The sequence below is a fragment of the Mastacembelus armatus genome, chromosome 17, assembly GCF_900324485.2.
Source record: "Mastacembelus armatus chromosome 17, fMasArm1.2, whole genome shotgun sequence".
Classification (NCBI taxonomy): domain Eukaryota; kingdom Metazoa; phylum Chordata; class Actinopteri; order Synbranchiformes; family Mastacembelidae; genus Mastacembelus; species Mastacembelus armatus.
In genome coordinates this window covers 18113057-18130710 of record NC_046649.1, presented here as the reverse complement: position 1 = coordinate 18130710, position 17654 = coordinate 18113057, and the positions used below count along the sequence as shown (strand labels likewise).

Sequence of the window (17654 nt, the reverse complement as noted above, 5' to 3'; positions counted from 1 at the left end):
TTAGTCCTTTGCAGATCAGGGTGTGTAGCTTCTCCTGTGTGTGACCCATATTAAGTAGCCTAACAGGTTCCTTACCTAAAAAATATTTATATACATTTACTTCAGTAGGATTTTGAATTAAAACATTTCTAAATAAATGTTTCGAGTGGTTTTCTTGCTTTTTTTTCACACTAAGTAAAGGATCTGTGTAGTTTTTCCACCACTGTAAAGATAATTTTACTGTTAAAAATAAAAAAGCCATTTTACACCAGATCCTTCTAATCATACTGGGTTTAACACTGAGGTTATGCAGTTGTTCCGTTTCCAGGAAGCTTTACAGCTGAAACTAATTTATCTAACAGGACAACTGCAAAACCTGTGGTGAGATTTACAGCCTTAGGCCGCCTGATCATTCAACTGGTGGGGACAATCACAGTATGAGTCACGTACACTTTGGTTTATTGTGGTGGACTTTCAAAACGTCACGTCAAAATCCGTGGACGACGCTTTTGGCACGTAGCGAATTGAACTTTGAACCTGGGCTGCGCCTGCGCAAACCTCCCGATGGAGCTGATGGATGTGGTGATTATCAAGGGCCGAGGGAAAGTGAGTGGCCTTTCTTATCAGTGAGTAGGAGAAAGGTGCCAGTCACGGGATAAACAAGGACAATGACTGAAAAGTGTGTGAGCACATGTGGATGAATACAACCTCAGTAAATTTGCTGCTTTGGATGTAATTGAGGTCAAATATAGTAGATTTACAGACAGTATATGTTCAAAACGCGCGCAGAAAGGATCAGAAATAAAAAGCACCTTTTTATGGGTCTGAACATGCAGATTCTCCCAGGAGTGACACTAAATGATAAAAGGCTCCTCAGGGGTAACGCATGGATGCAGACTGCCACCGTGTGGTGGAGGTCTAGTCCTGCTTGAGGCCGTAAAGCCAAGGGAAGTGCGGTATTTCAGAAGTCAGGTTAAAAATCATCTGATACATGTATTAATGTAGAACAGTCGACCGTGTCTATGGCAACAAACACAAGAATTAGATTATTTAGATTTGAAAGGTTTTCTTCTGTGCTTTATATTACCAGTGTCAAATCTGTAACTAGTTTAATCTCCAGGTTGATTTTGACACATGTGGGTGGACCGGTGGTTGAAAACAGCCACTTTGGACTGTTGCATTTAGATGACTTCAGTTAACACCCCTGCGTAAAGTTTACTCAGCAAACCCCATCGTGGGAGCCTCAAACCAAACCACGGCGAGGGATGGGTTAAATTCTCTTGCTCGAAAATGTGACTTTCCGGGCTGAATTCGGTAAATGAGCAGAAAAAAAGGCTCCGGCCCTCCTCTCAAATGTGTCAGTCCTCTTAAGAACTGACATGTTGTTCTGTGGAAGAGCTGGAACTGAGTGCGCACTCCTGCTTTTCATCCACCTTCGAGAAAGCATCTGTGGGAAAAGTTAATGTCATAAATTGACTTTTATTTGACGTACAGGAGGGATTGAACTTGTTCACTTTTACTGCCATGGCAAAATGGTTCCTTTTATTTTTATACTTTTTCCAAGGACTACTACCCCTCATCTCTGGGCAGCGGCAGCAGCGGCAGCAGCAGCAGCAGCAGCGCACAGCTGGACCATGGCGGCAACGGATTCAATGGGAAAGCAACGGGCAAGTTTATAGTTTAATGAGCACTGGATCTGAGTACGAGGCCCCGGTTCGGTCCAGAAGCCAGTCGAGGGTTTATATGCGCACCGGCAGCGATGGTACCAGGAGTCAATTGCCAGATCCGCAAAGTGGAGCGACTCTTTTAAGAACCGGACAAGGTGAGTCCAGACTGTTCGGGACTGATCACAGTGTGGAGGATCTTTTACACCTGTACACCCTGGTAGACAGTTTGTGCCTGGTAATATTGTGCTGGAGCCCAGACAGCAGCCGTTTGGAGCTGGAGCTGCAGGTTATCCAAACGCACGACACTGTAACCCTGAACACATTAACATCATTAACGTCTCTGTACCGGCTATTTTTACAGGTTTGCCAGGCAGAAGAAGAGGAGTTGGTGTGGATACTACTGCAGTGCACACCAGAGGGAGAGAACCAGGGCCCAGTGCGCAATACCATCATTTACGCACGGTCCCAGAAGCAGGATCTGACTCCAGGCAACTCTCCCAGACGGATCACTCCATCGCTTTGGATAGAGAATCTGCACCATCGCCTGCATTTACAGAGGATTTTTTAAACGAGGCGCCCACAAATGGAGAAGGCATGGTCAATGACGACCCTCGAAACCCGTTAAAAAACCACAGGAATTCGGTTTTCTACAACATGTATCCCACAAGAGGGAGGTCAGTGGCCCGCAATCGCCGCCCGCCTGGCACAGGATATGGAACGAGATATTTCCAAAATGGTGAGTTAAGAGTCTTAGTCAAATGAAATAAGCTTTACCATTTTAATGAGTGTAGGTTTAAATTATCTGAGAACAACATGATGGTCCAGTGGTTGCATCAATTAGGATAAACCCCACTCAGTGAAAATAATCAGTCAATCATAACCAACTACATAAAAATGATATTTTAATCAGCAGGGCTTAAAGACTCGCACGACTGCGTCTCTTACTAAGCTGAATGTTAGGAAGGTAAAAAAAGTCTCATTAGGACGTTGGATCCCAGAAGGACAGCTCAGGAATGTAAAACATGTTGAATTATGCCAACAAAAACTAACAGCTGCTCTCGTTTTCAACCTGGACACTGTGTAATGCACTGGGCTGTTCTCATCATGAACCAGCTGGCAACAATAAGACATCATAATTACAAAAAAAAGAAGAAGAAAAAACTTGGATTGTCCCTTTAATCTCTTCTCTCAGGACTGCCAGACCTTGTGCCAGACCCATATGCCATCCAAGCAGGTGCTTACATCCAGCGCATGCAGATGTATGCGCTCCGCTGTGCAGCTGAGGAGAACTGTCTGGCCAGGTAATGTGTGATGCCAGAAATGGTTCACTTCTTCTTCAGAACGCACACAGCAGCACGTCGACACTGAGTCAGACACACACGCACACACACAGGTATTTCCTCTGTTTTACTGTTTGTTGAAAGTTAATGTTACTTGTTTTTGATATAGCTTTTAATTATCTTAGTGCACCTTTGAGTGTGTTAGGACAACGGTTCTGTTGATAGAGTTACAAAATCTGTTTAATCTTATTATGGAGCAGTGATTCTCCAACATGATGTCCTGCCAACACATAAATGTTCTGGGTTGAGTTTCCCAAAAGCATTAAGTAGAATGGAACAAACCCTGTGAGCTCCTTTACTCTGAAGAAAACTGGCCCTGAGAGCTCAGCCAGTAACACTTTCCAGCGCAGCTCATGCCTGTTTCCCCTGTACCCATCCAAGGTCGGCTTATGGACCCAGTGTGCGAGACATTGACTTCAGAGTCCTCCTGCGGTTCCCCCAGAAAGTGAAGAACCAAGGCACCACCGACTTCCTCCCTTTCAAGCCAAGACATCAGTGGGACTGGCACAACTGTCACCAGTGAGTTTACACAGCCTGATGTGAAATAAAATGACCTTACATCTGTCAAAATGTTGTAATTAGGCTCCATTCAGATCTAATGTAACAAGCACCGCACCCTCACGACTCAGCTAAGACAACAAAGCTGTGGTCTTAAAGGCATTCCTGGACCTTGGCATAAGAATATACTATTCAATCTGCTCGCCACCTTCAGACACTACCACAGCATGGACGCCTTCAGTAACTACGACCTGCTGGACGTCGTCACTGGACGTAAAATGGCCGAGGGACACAAAGCCAGTTTCTGCCTGGAAGACACAAGCTGCGACCCTGGATTCAGACGGCGCTATGCCTGTACATCTCATACTCAGGTACTCTAGAGGTGTAAAGTAAATGTCAGTCGTATTGTACTGGATCCACTTTGCACTGGTTCAAGATCTTTTTTGCATAAAAGGCCTGTGTGTGCATCTGTGTGTGCATCTGTGTGTGCATCTGTGTGTGCATCTGTGTGCGCATCTGTGTGCGCATCTGTGTGCGCATCTGTGTGCGCATCTGTGTGCGCATCTGTGTGCGCATCTGTGTGCGCATCTGAGGAAACAAATACAGAATCATTCATACAACAGTGCAGTCACAAACAGCATCAGAAACCAACTAGATTTCTCCCAAAATGTCCAAAGGGAAAACTTTTAAATCACCTAGTGGGATAAAATATTCAAGTTTCAAACTTTTTTGTAACTTTTTCCATGGTCTGGGACTTTAGTATCTGATTCAGGGCATTCACAGTGTATCCTCAACAGGATATCAAACTCAAAAGCATCCCACATACCTTAAGTACAAAGGCAATGTTTTTAGCATTTTAATATGTGGGGAAAAAGGTCAGCTGGGTAGAAATTTTGAATGACAAATGCATTTACTCATGAGAAACATTTTTCTAACAAAGTTTCTGGTGTGTACAGGTTAAAAAAACATCCTGAATACAAGGGGGATATTTATTATATCTGTCTGGGCTCTGTGCTCCGTCGTGCTGTGTTTCTTATAACAGCTTTATTCCGAGAACTGTTTGTGTAACTTAAACTCGTATCTGCCTCATTTGCAACACTTGTAGGAAAATAGTAGTCAAAGCCTGAGTCAGAGTTTTCAAAACCTGAAGAGCCTGAGTCAGTTTTCACTCTGGAGGATTTGGGTTGTGTTTTCAGGGGCTGAGTCCGGGGTGTCATGACATCTACGCTGCCAACATTGATTGTCAGTGGATCGATATCACTGATGTACCTCCAGGAAACTATATCTTAAAGGTAACATGTCACATACTGTAGGTTGTGTAGTATCAGCTTTTTATGGCTTGTATTTTTCAACATAGAGATATTTATTTCAGTGTCCTGCAGAGCAACTCTAATAACTTTTCTTTCTGATTTTTCCAGGTTACCGTCAATCCCAATTTCCACGTCATGGAGTCAGATTTCACCAACAACGTAGTGAGATGTGATATCACTTACACAGGAATTTACGTTCAGACACGCAACTGTCGACTAACCAGGTACTGTTTCTGTTTCTGTTGTACATGCCCATCGTGCATAGTTTATTTTTACTTTGCATATTTAAAAGACTAAATTAAATCACCAATTCATAATCTAAATAAACCATTAAAAAGTTGGATTAGCTGAAAAAAGGGCTGTTTTCTGTTTTTCATCTTGATTGTTTGGAGCTGCAGACTATATATACATATATATATACATGTATAGTGTGAGCATTACTTATTTATTTCATTTAATTTTGTCTAAATTGATTTTATTCTGGTTTGTAATGCATGTTTTATGGTAATGCCCTCATTTGACTCTGTAAAGCACTTTGAAATGCTTCTATTTAAAACATACTATATCAGTAAAGCTCTTTGCCTTATGTGTAAACATGTTGCTTGTCTACATGTTTATCTCTTTCTCCTGTTTTCAGAGGCTGATATCTTCCTTTTCAAGTTCTGTCTGCAGGAGTTTTGCAGCAATCATCTCTCTGTGTACTGTACAGCAACATCAACACTGACTAACAAAAAGTGCAATTGGTAAAGTGTGTAAGACAATTGTCTTATGTTGCATTTATTGGTTTTAAATGCAAACCTTTGCACCATTTCACTCAATGATGTATTTCTTTGTTTGTGCTATGATTCATTACAAAACAGGTTTTGTTTGTCTGAACAACTGCAAGTACTGTCATATAGGATAATTTCTTGAATGTTGGTTTATTGCTTGAACTTTATTTTTTGTAGCTTTTTTGTTAATGTGTTGTTTTCCTGCTCGCTGTAAGGATAAAGAATAAGATATTTTATATTTTAATTATTAACAAATCTCATGTAAAGACCAGACTCAACAATGTGTTTACCTGTCTCTTAATTCTTCATGACTTCCCTAGTCTGTCTGTGGCACTTAGTCCCAAACCCCCACAGTTTCTATTGCAGTAAAACTGTAAATCTTTCATTTAAAAAAAAAAAAAAATCTAATCAAACCAGCTGTAGTTTTTAGCTAATGTTAACTACAAAGTACAGTTCTTAGAAACTATTCTCAGCTGCAGGTTTGGAAGTGAATATTTTCAGCAGCAGGATGGCGTACTGTGCTGCATGTGGGATCAACCTCAAAACTAACTAGTCCCCATGTGATTGATGTGTTTTATTATTTTTGAACATCAATGAAACACTATGGCCCAGAGAAAGAAGATACATCGGACCTTGACTGCAAGGATGAACTTTTTTTTTATCTTTTCATGAGATTCATAAGACAAAAAATAAACATCTTATATTCTTTAACCACTCAGTGGGTTATAAATATCTCATTTTATGTTAAATAGTAATTGTAGTCATGTTGGAGCATGTTCAGGTGCTTGTGAGTGGAAAATGTTGAAAACTGTAATGTAAAATGTTAATATTGCTTGAACATTGTTGAAGACTTGTCTTATTCTGTTCCATTTAATGCAATAAACATGCCGAGGAGTGAATTTATGATCATGGTGCTCTTTGCCTTTTCTTTTGAAATTGCAACCACAGGCATCAGTTTATCCTTGTGGAACGCCAGAATTTTAAATAGTTGCAGTTCATCTGATGATCTGTGAAGATTGTCTCTGGATTGTAGCTGCACATATTTTATTATAAAAATGCCAAGGAACGTGAAAATAATAACTTTGCTTGACAGTTTCAAATGTTGTATTCCAGCTGGACAAAAGCAGCTTGTTCATAAGAAGTAGCTCGGTGCTCTAGAGGATTGACTGACTATTTCATACTGTTGAATTGAGTTTAACTTTGAGTGATTTGTGCATCTTGTGGCCTCAGAGACAAACAGACACCGGTGGCATGTTTGCTGACAGTCCTCTGTGAAGACACAAGCACAGGATCTTATAGAGCTATGCCATGTCTACTAAAACACATCCAGAGCATGGTGAGTGGACACCCTTTCCCTCTCTCCCCTCCTCCGTGCATGTAAAAAAGAGTGTCTTTAAACTGTTAGTCCAGAATTCACTGCATCACTGCTTCATCCACTTCCATAGGGAATCGTCTAAGGCGATGACAAGCATTTTAATAGCACTGCGATATTTTGCCTGAGGGGGAGGATTGACATAACGTGCCAGCAAGTCATTGTTTTTACCAAGGACAAATGTGTTTTTGCAGCAGGCACTAGACTGTTTCAAACAGCAACAGACAGGCAGGTGAAACACTAAACCTGTAGATTATATACACTCATTATATACACAGTGCTTCACCTGACTCAAAGATGTTTTGTACTTCTAACAAATTACTTTATATATCATGTGGTTTTGAATGATGTACTGGAAAACACGATGTAAGTGGTGTTAAATGCACAGATGCTGGATGTTCACAATGAAACAGAGCTTGGTCTCAGCTTAAAAGCGCATCAAACTGGGGAGATTAAGCCCAGTTGAAATGGTTTACGTTGGAAGTCCCCAAGGTGCTCCCCTGCCAGAATAGATTGTCTGTGTTATTGAAAATGTCTGGAAAATCCCCCCAACTTTTATTTAGTCGACGCCATTCCTGTCTGTCTAGCAATTCTCAGGACAATATTTACAGATAGGAACTAGCTTATTTCAGCAAAGGATATACTGAAGAGTTAAAGTCTAGATTGGCACCTAAACCAAACTTCCGTGATTATTCGTCCAATAATTGTGGAGACGGTTCATTTAAGATTAAAAATATCAACATCATGGTGATGCTTGATGAAATTTAGGTCAGAAAGATTCATTGCCTGGTTTTCATGAATGTGTATACATTTGTTCCAATCCAACCAAATAGTTATTGAGATAGTTCAGTCTACACTGATGTGACAGAGTACAGACATCGTATCCTTAGACCCTCGCTGCCTGCTGGACTAAACACAATGTTAGTTGGATGCAAAAATTTTGATTAACTCAGATCAAGAAAGTCAACACCAAATATTTTTACCACTTGGAGTGAATATTTGGTTTTGAACTGACTTTGCACCCTCTTGACAATGTTTCTTTTATCCACTTATGAGTCAGACCAACAATGCCATTACTTTGAGCCAATACAAACGGGCTGTTGAACTTTAACTTTAAGCAGATCAGATGATCAGTGTTTGGCTGACTGTGTTCCTCAGAACTCAGCTGGTCCTCTGTTTTTTGGACCAGCATGTCATTTTAAACATGTCATGCTGTAGAGAAGCCAGTGGCTGTTTGCTCAGCTGTGGAGCTTCGCATCGACATCTGGATGGAGTCTCTCGTTAACCGGGCCAGGCAGGGCCAGGCTAGTACCTTTCACCAAATATAGCCCAGCATGCAGGTAGGTAAGGTGAGGAGGGGATAGAATTTGCCACTTGCGAACAGCCCACATTGAACATACTGTGGCAAGAAGAGACATTTTCCGGATGCATCTGCACGTAGGTGGAGAGTGTTTGGAGAGGTTTCTCAGGGCAGGGTTTGGTATTTGCAGGTCATATTTTCATATAACAGAGAGACATGCTCAGCCTAAAAAGAAAGTCCTGACAGGTTGGTTTAGGCACAGACCAGAGAAATTCCTCAACAGTTCTGTCATCCTGTCGAAATTAAGAACAGTGCTGAGGTCAGCCGTGGACCAGCGAAGGCGTGTAGGGCAGACACTTTGGGCTACTTCCTGACCCGGGGTCAAACAAGTGGCAGACGGTGTCGTAAATTTGGGAAGTGAAAACTACATCGAGCTCTGAGACAAAACACTGAAGCGTCGTCTTGGAGCGATGATGCATTCTGTTTCTCTTTCGAGCTGGGTGGCACGGTGACTTGGGTGGTATGTGGAGGGACGGCTCAGAGGATTTTATGTTCTTTGTTGATCCACTGTGTTGTCTGACTGTAAGAGCTTCATCTCTTACATTAAATATGTTTATTAATTTTCCTCTGAACCAGTTTGTGTTGTTCACTTACAAACACTTGAAGGAGGCCTCTAGTCAAAAGGGAAATGGGTTTTTTGTGAGCTGAGATAGATTTCCTGTGTGGTTGTCTTTAAAAACTGCAAATCCCAAATTGATTGTAAACTGAATTCTGTCTCTTTGACTCAGACATTTTCATTTACTCACTGCAGTGTTTCAGGATTTACCTTAGACACCAGTTGTTTAGTGTGTTGTATAGTTTTCTGTCCAGATCTTTAACAGAGCAGGAAACAAACTGCAGTGGACCATCACTGAGCATCAGCAGTATTAACAGCATCCTAGTCGTATATTATTTTTGGGGTGAATGAGATAAACGGGAGGTGGCAGTACTCAGTCAATGTTGTTCTTGGTCTGAATCTCTGTCTGAGATTCCGGAGTTGTGCCAGTATTTAGAAAGACAGCACGGTCAGCGGCTAAGCTGGTGCGCCTTCTGTCTGACAAGACTCATAGAACGGGTATGCAGAAAGCTGCGGAATCGGACAACAGGCCAAGACGTGGCCTCACCCAAAGCCCATCAGGCTTTAGGTGCTGTGGACATCAACCGGGATCCAGACTTGCAGACTCTAAAGTGACCACTCTGAGGATTAATGGTTGTTTTGTGATTTCAACTTGGAATTCATACAGTTTTGCACTAATCTTCAAAAGCTATGTTTTAGTCAAAAAGAAGATTTGAAATAAAAGTCTTTTTAAAAAACATATTTTCTCTCACTGCCAAAACAGAACTCTCAGATGAAGAGCAAGAACATGGATGGTTCTGGAAATGGAAATTATTTTGACACAGTTCAAGCTATAAAAATATCTAGTCTTCGCTCATGCATGAAGACACAGAGTTTAGAAGATTCTGTAGTTCTGATTTATTTGCCTAATGCTGAAACAGTCAGTTAATTGCTTTGATAACAATAGAGTGAAAAAACAATTACTTAATTATTACTGAGCAAAAATGCCCAAAATGTGCTGCTTCTGCTGGTTTTCTAAGATGAATACGCAGGACCATGGCCAGGATTTTGGTAATACAGAGGTCAGGAGTCTGAAATTCCCAGCTGCATCCCCAACTCATTTCTAACTCTTAGAAAATATTTTCTATTAAGTTCAAGCAACAGTTGCCGTTGTTTAGAAACTTAATGTGAATTTGATAGTGTTACACACTGATTGGGTGCAATGCTAAACTGGAAATCTTGTTAGGCACAGAAACAAAACCTGTACTGTTTTTTCCAGCACCCGTCTCCCACTTCACCCATACACTCCCTCCACCAGGCCTTTATATTTCTCTGGAACGTTTCTAGTTCCTCCCATTTTCAGTCAGCCAACAGATACCTCTGGGCTTTCCCCTCCAAACGTGAGCTTCCCCGCCCACTCACACACCTGTGGACCGTTTCCTCATCAGTAAGTATTTGAACATGTCAGTTGTTGTATCCTTTTCGCATTGTATTGTGCTGCATTGCTGGTCTGCTACCTGTTACCTGTCTACCTGTCTGTAAGTCTTGTCATCATCATTTCATCTGTCAGTGGTACTTTACTGCACTTGCCCCCCAGCGTTGTGTCTGCATCTGTATCCTCCTCACTGCTCCATGTTTGAGCTGTCCCCTGATCCCTGGTCTGTCCCCCTGGTCTTGAGTTCTAGGAAACTGTAACGGGCACTGTTCTCAGTTTTACTTTATAGGCTAAATTATACAGTGAGCTCAATCAGAGTTTAAAATATTCTGATATAACATAAGATGTAGCCTGTGACTGTACAACTAACATGTCGAAATGCACCAGGATGCCTGACCATCTGCAAGACATTGTTAATGTTGAATGTTGCCTTTGATGAGTAATAATGGCCTCTGGCACAGGACATCACCCATTTATCTGACCTTCAGTGGTTTACTGGCTCTACAACCTCACCCCTCACTTGCTATTATATCACCATTACTCCAGCTGCTATAGATTGTGACAGAGCGAGTGGCCAGGACAGTTAACAGTTTTTATGTGTCACCCTCCATCTGTCACTGTGGCTGCTATCAGTGATACAGAGCGACAGTGAGGGATGTTTTGTAGGATGGATGGATTGTACTAGTTTGCAGAGAAAGAGAGGTGGTTTCCTCTGATAGCAGCAGGAGCTGGTGAGAGCAAAGTGGTGAAAGTCTCAGACAAGATTTAAACAAACAGAGACACAGACGCTGCCCTGACTGGCCTGGGACGCAGCAGCGAGTGCCCTGACAGAATAAGGGCACGCGAGATCACACACTGCCATCTCTAGATCAGTCTGAGAATTTTCTACGACCATGTGGGAGGGATGCACTCCTGCTTCTGTCAGACTGAATGCATTAATCATTTCCCAGTCGGAGGCAATAAAACTCTGGTGTTTCTTTTATTTCATATTTAAAAGTGGAACATTCTGCAGTATATCTAGAGGTAAATGCTGAAACATTTTATTAGAAAAGTGTCAGCATATCTGTTGTAATTTAATCTCAGCTGTGAAACAACCATGTAGCAGTCTGAATCTTTTTATTTGTAAAATATTAATACAGTCATTTAGTAGAGCCCACAGTGGGTTGCATCCAGACTGGTGTAAACCGCCTAAAAACAGATGGTTTAAAAAATCGTAAAAATATATTAATACTGGCATGAAAGGATGAAGCTTTCATGTTTCTGTGGGTAATTGTTGCAGTTCACAGTTTAGCCCTCTCATTGTTTACCACTATCTTTCGAGGAAAAGTAAGAGCACACATTTTTAGGAAAGTTTGACTGGCACTCCTCTATGCCTCTGCACTTGCATGACATACAGTCGCAGGTCGACTCTTGGGAGTTTTCCCTTTGGAAATGTCCCCACCTTCAGGCTGTGCTCCGTTTCCACCAGCTGACAGCTTGTCTCAGTGGCATCAGCTCCTGTTGGAAACATCGTAACAAAAACAGAACAGGGGGAAAAAAATAATAATTTAAATTCAAACTCTGCACCTGTGTGAGCTCAGACTCACTGCTGCTCTCCAATCAAATATGATGCACGCAAATTGTTCTTAAGGCGTTTCTTCAGTGATGTAGACACAGAAACCTTGTGTTAATCTCTACGTTACCATGTGTCCTTGTGACTCAAGATGGCTCACTTGCCGAGCAGCATTGTAAGCTAGATTTTTCAGAGCTGTGTCAAGGTACATGTCTTAGTGTGTCTGTGTGTATCTTAGTGTGTCTGTGTGTATCTGCCTGTTTACTTTCGTTTCTAAAGACCAGTGTAATCTGTAGACCTTGAAGGTGAGGACATTTACTGTAGACCAGTGAAATATATTTCCATTCATGGCCATGTTAACCTGGTATTGGACTTTAGAAGGAAAATTAGCCTTGATCCCCAACTTCATTGAAAATTAAATTTAAATGCAACCGGGTTCTAAATATGCTGTATACCTAGTTAGTTTGATTAAACAAAAATTGAATGTATCGTGTGTGTGTGTGTGTGTGTGTGTGTAAATAACGTTTGTCATCTTTTTGGGCCTGATGTCTTGGGGTTACTCTGGATTCCTTAGGAACTCAGTATTTTTGAAATTCAGTGTCTCATTCATTTTTTTGCCTGCCTCAACCTAAAGCTGCAAACTTGTAAGTGCATCACTCCCTGCAGCATAATTTGGAGAACTGCTTTGCTGCACGCTCCTGTTTATATGGACGTCACAAATATACCAAGAGTTTGCCTCACTCTGTTCTGGCACATGGCCAAAGGGTTTTTATGATTAAAACCAGATTGTGCTTGCCCAGCTCAGAGGCCAGAAAAATAGATTGCAGTTACGCATACTCTGCACAAGAGGGGAGTACAGAAACATGCACGCCTGCCTCTCCAGCATCTGCAAAGGTGGATTTTTTTTTTTTTTTTTTTTTTTTTTTTTAAACCAGATTACTTAACAGTATGCATCTGCTGTTTAATTTTCCCCTTGTGCTAGAGGGACTTTTTCACAGATGTCATCTTATGTCTGCTTCTAGTTCACAGTCAGTAATGATATCTCTGACTGTGGCACAAGAAGAAAGCTTTACTTTACTCATCACCCCCTTACAGTAAATTACGCCAATTCTGAGTCAGAGCTATGATCATCCTGTAAATATAATGACTCCTCTTTTGTGTCACATTATTGGAGTCAAGCAGCTCTGGGGTCTTCCTTTGCCAGAAATGACTGAGTTCCTGCCAAATCTCAGTTCCCTTGAAGTCATGACTAAGTTACACTGCAAAAAACAGCCTCCAGTCTCAAGATTTAGCCTTCCTTTTTGCCATTAAATGGAAAAGATCAGGAAGAAAAATTGCCATAATAGGATTTTTAAGCTGCTTGACTAAATCTCACCTTATTTCAGGAGTTGTCATTTTTAAAAAATATGTAAAAACCTCTAACTAATCTTATTTTGCAAGATCAGAAATTTCTCCTACTTAAAATAAAGTGACTTTTAAGTCAGCTAGTGAATTTTCTCACCTTCCTGGCCACATTTAACCCAACACGAAAACAGTCATTCATTTCTCATTTCACTTGCCGAGACAGACAAGTTTTGCAGTGTGTTGAAAACTGGGAAATCATGTGACATCAACAAAAGCAGACACGTTACACCCCCTCTGCCGCCCACACACAGACACAACACACACTCATCAAACGCACATACAAATCCTTTATGAAACAAGAAGGAAGAATGCAGTTCATTTACTGACTTGAAAAACTATGCTGCCAGTAAACAGAGAGGATGTCATCAGAGAAACGTCAACAGTTTTTAAAAAAAAAAAAAAAAAAATCCCCAAGTCTCCATGTAGCTGAACTTACCATGAGTTGCTCCCTGCATGGTCCCTCTTTGACCTCCACTCGCTGTAGCAGGGTCTCATGTTTCAGGCCCCCATGGCACTGGGGCAGACCACCCCCCTCCCTCACACCATGCTGGTGCTCTGGCGGCCTCTCCCAGGGTTGGCAGAGGTCCTCACAGGCTTAGGGGGAGCGTACAAACCCTTGCCACACCGTCCATTTTGAGGATATGGTGGAGGTTTCTGAGTTCTTGAACTGGAAGTGCTGTTCCCAATGATGACCTTAGGGTCAAGGCTCTGTGGGTGGAGCTCTGGCTGAGTTTGACCAATGTGGTTGGAATCTCTGATGTGGTACAGGTGAGGCAGGTGACCATTTACACCTGGTTTTTCATGGTTGATGTCCTTAGTGTGGCCGGATGGAGTGAAGTGGCTGGTTTTGACGACTGATGCGATGTGGACAGGGGAAGGCGCGTTAGTCCTTAAGACCACACGATTGTCATCAGTGTGTTGCGATGCCTGGACTGCATCAGGCTTGCGACTGAGCAGCAGAGCCACCCTGAGGTCTCCTGGATGAGTTGAGCCATCAAAGTTATTGGACAACCCCTGGGTGATGCAGGGAACCTCAGCACTGAGGTCGATATTGGCCGTCAGACGATCAATCTGCTCAACTACCTGAATGATAATAACAATAGACGGTCAATACTTGTTGAAAGTCACTAAGTACATTTACTCAAGTACTGTTTTTAGTGCAATTTTAATATCACTTCATCCTTATATTGTATTGCAATGGAGTGGACACTATTGCTGTTTTTGATCCATTGTATTTATTTGACAGATACAGTTGCAAGTTACTTCTTAGATCAAGATTTTGAATAAGTATACACTAAGCTTATAGTCTTGTCATTTCCTAACTCATTCATTAGATTTCTATGCTGACCCTTTGGAGGGGAAGAAAAGGGTTAAAATGAGCTCCTCCTCCAGGAATCACGTTACACATTGCTGCATTAGTACTGACAGTCTAATAATATTGTATATATTGATATGTCACAGGATCCATATTTATGAATCAGTACTTTCAGTTTTGTTATTTGAAGTATATCTAGCTGATAAAATGTAATTTGTCTTAAATGGGATTTAAATCATGACTTTTAGTCCGAGTACATTTTCCATCATCATCATAATTTCTGATAACGGATCATTGAAGCAGTAATTCAGCCAGTCTTTCAAATCAAAGCTGGTTCATTAAGATGTCCTTTTGTTTTCACCTGTTCAAATTCACAACCGTGGAGATTTCTGTGTTGTTTCAGTACAATGCCGGGCTGTGCACAGATGCATTCAGCTGTGAATCAATGCTATTTTACAGCTGCATGCAAAATGGATACTGTAAGAGCAAGGCATAATTTAGTAACAGTTTCAAGCCAGGCTTTTTAATGTGCTGGCCGGAACACTGCCAATTTCAGCAGCGTTCTGCAAAAGGTCAGTGCAAATCGTTCTCAATCACCGCTTCAGTAAGAGATGATGAGTGAGTCACAAACAATGCAGTCACCATGCACACACACTGCACAGGCACACTGATATGCTCTTGTGAACATGTGCACACACAGATATGTGACCTGTGTCAAACTGATCTGCACTGTGACTCATTCTGTCACGATCTGAGCTTTGTGTTAATTCTTTTAAATGTCACAATATCCGGGGAGCATCTGAACTGGGAAAAGCTAGTACATCTGCACCTAACGCAGGTCTCCATGTTTAGACTCCTGATGTATATGGAAAGAATAAACGTCTATAATAAAAGACCCTCTTACCTCTTTCATCTCTACATGAACTTGCTTCAACCCCCCCAACACATCCTCCAGATCTGTTACCACTTGTCGGATTTGATCCCTCACAGAATCTTGTTTCCTCTTCTGGTTCACCACCTCCAGGCCCTGGTGCTGGTGGTTGCTGTTGGTTGTCGACTTTGAGGTTTCTGGACTGGTGGTGACTGAGGAAGGGATGCAGGGCCCCTTCTTTCTGCTTTGATCCAAGTGTTTTTGTGGGACTTCAGTTGGGAAGAAACATTTGTGAGAGCCACCACGTCCATTACAGTTCTCCTCTGATCCACCCTTCTGTCTGCCCCGTTCTTGATGCCTATCTCTTTCCTCCCCTCCCTCAAAATACACAGACTTTGGTTCACAGTGGCCATTTGACATGGGCCATTGACCCAAATGGGAACTATGTGCTTCCAAATGATAGTTCTCTGAGGTGCATCCACATCTTTCCTCTTCTTCATCCACGGTGACATACCTGACTGTCCTCCTGTGCCTGTACCCATGACCTTTGACCTGAAGATGAGGGAGAGGATGTGGTATTCCAGTGTTAAAGGGGTGTGCTCTGGTGTCGCTATGCACCACACAGCCACACTGTTCTCTGACAGACGGGTAGTGTCTCACCCCAGACTCCAGTGGGTAGCGCCACTGGGCAGGGTTCAACTCCCAAGGGCAAACTTGGCTTAAGTCATCTGACTGGTTGTACAGGCCCAGCCCTGTGAACACAGGCCTCCTCTGTGGGCTGCAATGACCACTTCTTTCAAATCTGTCCACTAAGAAAGCTCTGCCTCCTACGTCTTTAACCCAAGGAGTCTGGATGTCTTTCCTGCAGTCCAGAGATGGGTGGTCCGTCTGTCTGGCTGATGCTGGTTGGTATCTTGGCCCACTGTGATTGCTGTACGGCTGCTCATAGTGGCCGCAGCGCTGGCAGGGGCACAGGGCAGGGGTATTGTTTGGCTGAAGAAATCGGTGGTGTCCCGTTGTTTGTGCGCCTTCTGTGTACATGTCCAAAGAGGTCCAGAGGCTTGTGTGGAAAATGCCTTAGAAAACAACTGGTTTCCTCCTTTCTCTGCTTTCTCCAGCCCAGTCATTCACTCCCTCTGTTTTCCTCATCTGCGTCTTCCCACAAGAAAACTTCTCTTCAGCTCTTTTTTTTTTTTTTTTCCTCTATCCAAGACTTCACCCTCCCCTTCCTTCCTGGCTGTTGTTTCCCTTCTTCTTCCTCTCTCCTGTAGTTGTTAATGTCTACAGCCGTTCTTTTCTTTCTCCTGGCTGCCCTTTCTTTTACTTCTACTAACTTTTTCTTACTACTACTTTCTCAGACTGTAGCCCTCTCTCCTACACGGGGCCCTTCTCCACCTCCCTCCCTCTCTCTCTTTTTCTACCTCTCCCGCCTCGTTGTTCTGTCTCATTTGCTGCTGCAGGCTTCCAGTCTCTCTTGTGCTCGCTCTCTCTCTCTCTCTGGCTGTGTATTTCCCGTTTCCTCCCCTCCCCTCTCCCGCTCTCCTCTCTTTCTCCACCTCTTACTTCGTCTCTTGCCTGTGATATATCCTTTCACAGAATCGACCGTACCTGAATTTGTGAATTCCTCTTTTCTTCTCCACCTGAACTCCAGTCGCTTTGAGAGACTCCTCTGGTAAGAGACTCCATATGGGCTTCTGTCTTTCAGACACTGTATGAAAGAGTCTGAGCTCCGGTGCTGAGCTCATTAGCCCAACTAAAGCCTTGGCACTCACTCTGCAATTAAATGCTGCCTGGGATTCCTCAGCCAGAGACTGTGAGAGGAGGGGAGGGGAGGGGAGGGGAGGGGAAGGGAGGAGAGAAGCACTATGGGAGGTGGGGTTTCTAACATACACAGACAAGGGAGTAGACAGTACTCTCAGTCAAGTAGACAGAGCCACAGCCTTTGTACTAAAGGAACATTTTTCATTATTCTATATCTCCTTGTTTCTACCTCGCTTCATACCAGTTCCTTCCCCCCTTTCGTCCCTTGCTGCTCCTGTCATTCCCACTTTATCACTGTTTAAATGTTTTCACCTCAACAGTTGAGCCAAACTTCACTTTGCTGAGGCAAGAACAGACAATAGTAGCTCTGCATAACAAAGTATGGCTTCCTCTCAAGTCCATACAACAGCTTTTTATGTCTTTTAAAACATGATTTGTTAATCTGTGTGTTATAAATATCTATTGTTTGATTCATTTGACTGTAA

The 17654-nt window shown here is 42.5% G+C and overlaps 2 protein-coding genes across 3 annotated transcripts; one reads left to right on the top strand and one right to left on the bottom strand.

Moving 5' to 3' along the window:
* Window positions 1-385: 385 nt before the first annotated feature.
* Window positions 386-6467, top strand: LOC113133928 (protein-lysine 6-oxidase-like). 2 transcript variants are annotated; one of them, XM_026312989.1, is made up of 9 exons: window positions 386-585; window positions 1544-1801; window positions 2008-2382; window positions 2839-2947; window positions 3368-3505; window positions 3699-3855; window positions 4681-4776; window positions 4903-5018; window positions 5432-6467. In XM_026312989.1, the coding sequence occupies exons 1-9, from the start codon at window positions 417-419 to the stop codon at window positions 5436-5438; spliced, it is 1425 nt and encodes a 474-aa protein (XP_026168774.1). In that variant the 5' UTR covers window positions 386-416; the 3' UTR covers window positions 5439-6467. The 2 variants fall into 2 exon arrangements, with proteins under 2 accessions (XP_026168774.1, XP_026168775.1); XM_026312990.1 differs by lacking the exon at window positions 386-585 and adding an exon at window positions 1169-1293.
* A 4204-nt stretch (window positions 6468-10671) lies between these two features.
* On the bottom strand, window positions 10672-17199 carry LOC113134979 (uncharacterized). The gene is made up of 3 exons (XM_026314606.1): window positions 15442-17199; window positions 13659-14305; window positions 10672-11763 (listed from the first exon to the last, which is right to left on the bottom strand). The coding sequence occupies exons 1-2, from the start codon at window positions 16447-16449 to the stop codon at window positions 13760-13762; spliced, it is 1554 nt and encodes a 517-aa protein (XP_026170391.1). The 5' UTR covers window positions 16450-17199; the 3' UTR covers window positions 10672-11763; window positions 13659-13759.
* Window positions 17200-17654: the final 455 nt, after the last annotated feature.

Bases quoted from the DNA above. Each gene is read 5' to 3' on its own strand.
- LOC113133928 (XM_026312989.1), top strand. From the start codon at position 417: ATGAGTCACGTACACTTTGGTTTATTGTGGTGGACTTTCAAAACGTCA. The intron at 2,383-2,838 runs GTGAGTTAAGAG...CTCTTCTCTCAG, and splicing joins AACGAGATATTTCCAAAATG to GACTGCCAGACCTTGTGCCA. The intron at 4,777-4,902 runs GTAACATGTCAC...TGATTTTTCCAG, and splicing joins CAGGAAACTATATCTTAAAG to GTTACCGTCAATCCCAATTT.
- LOC113134979 (XM_026314606.1), bottom strand. From the start codon at position 16,449: ATGTACACAGAAGGCGCACAAACAACGGGACACCACCGATTTCTTCAG. The intron at 14,306-15,441 runs GTAAGAGGGTCT...ATTATCATTCAG, and splicing joins TTCATGTAGAGATGAAAGAG to GTAGTTGAGCAGATTGATCG.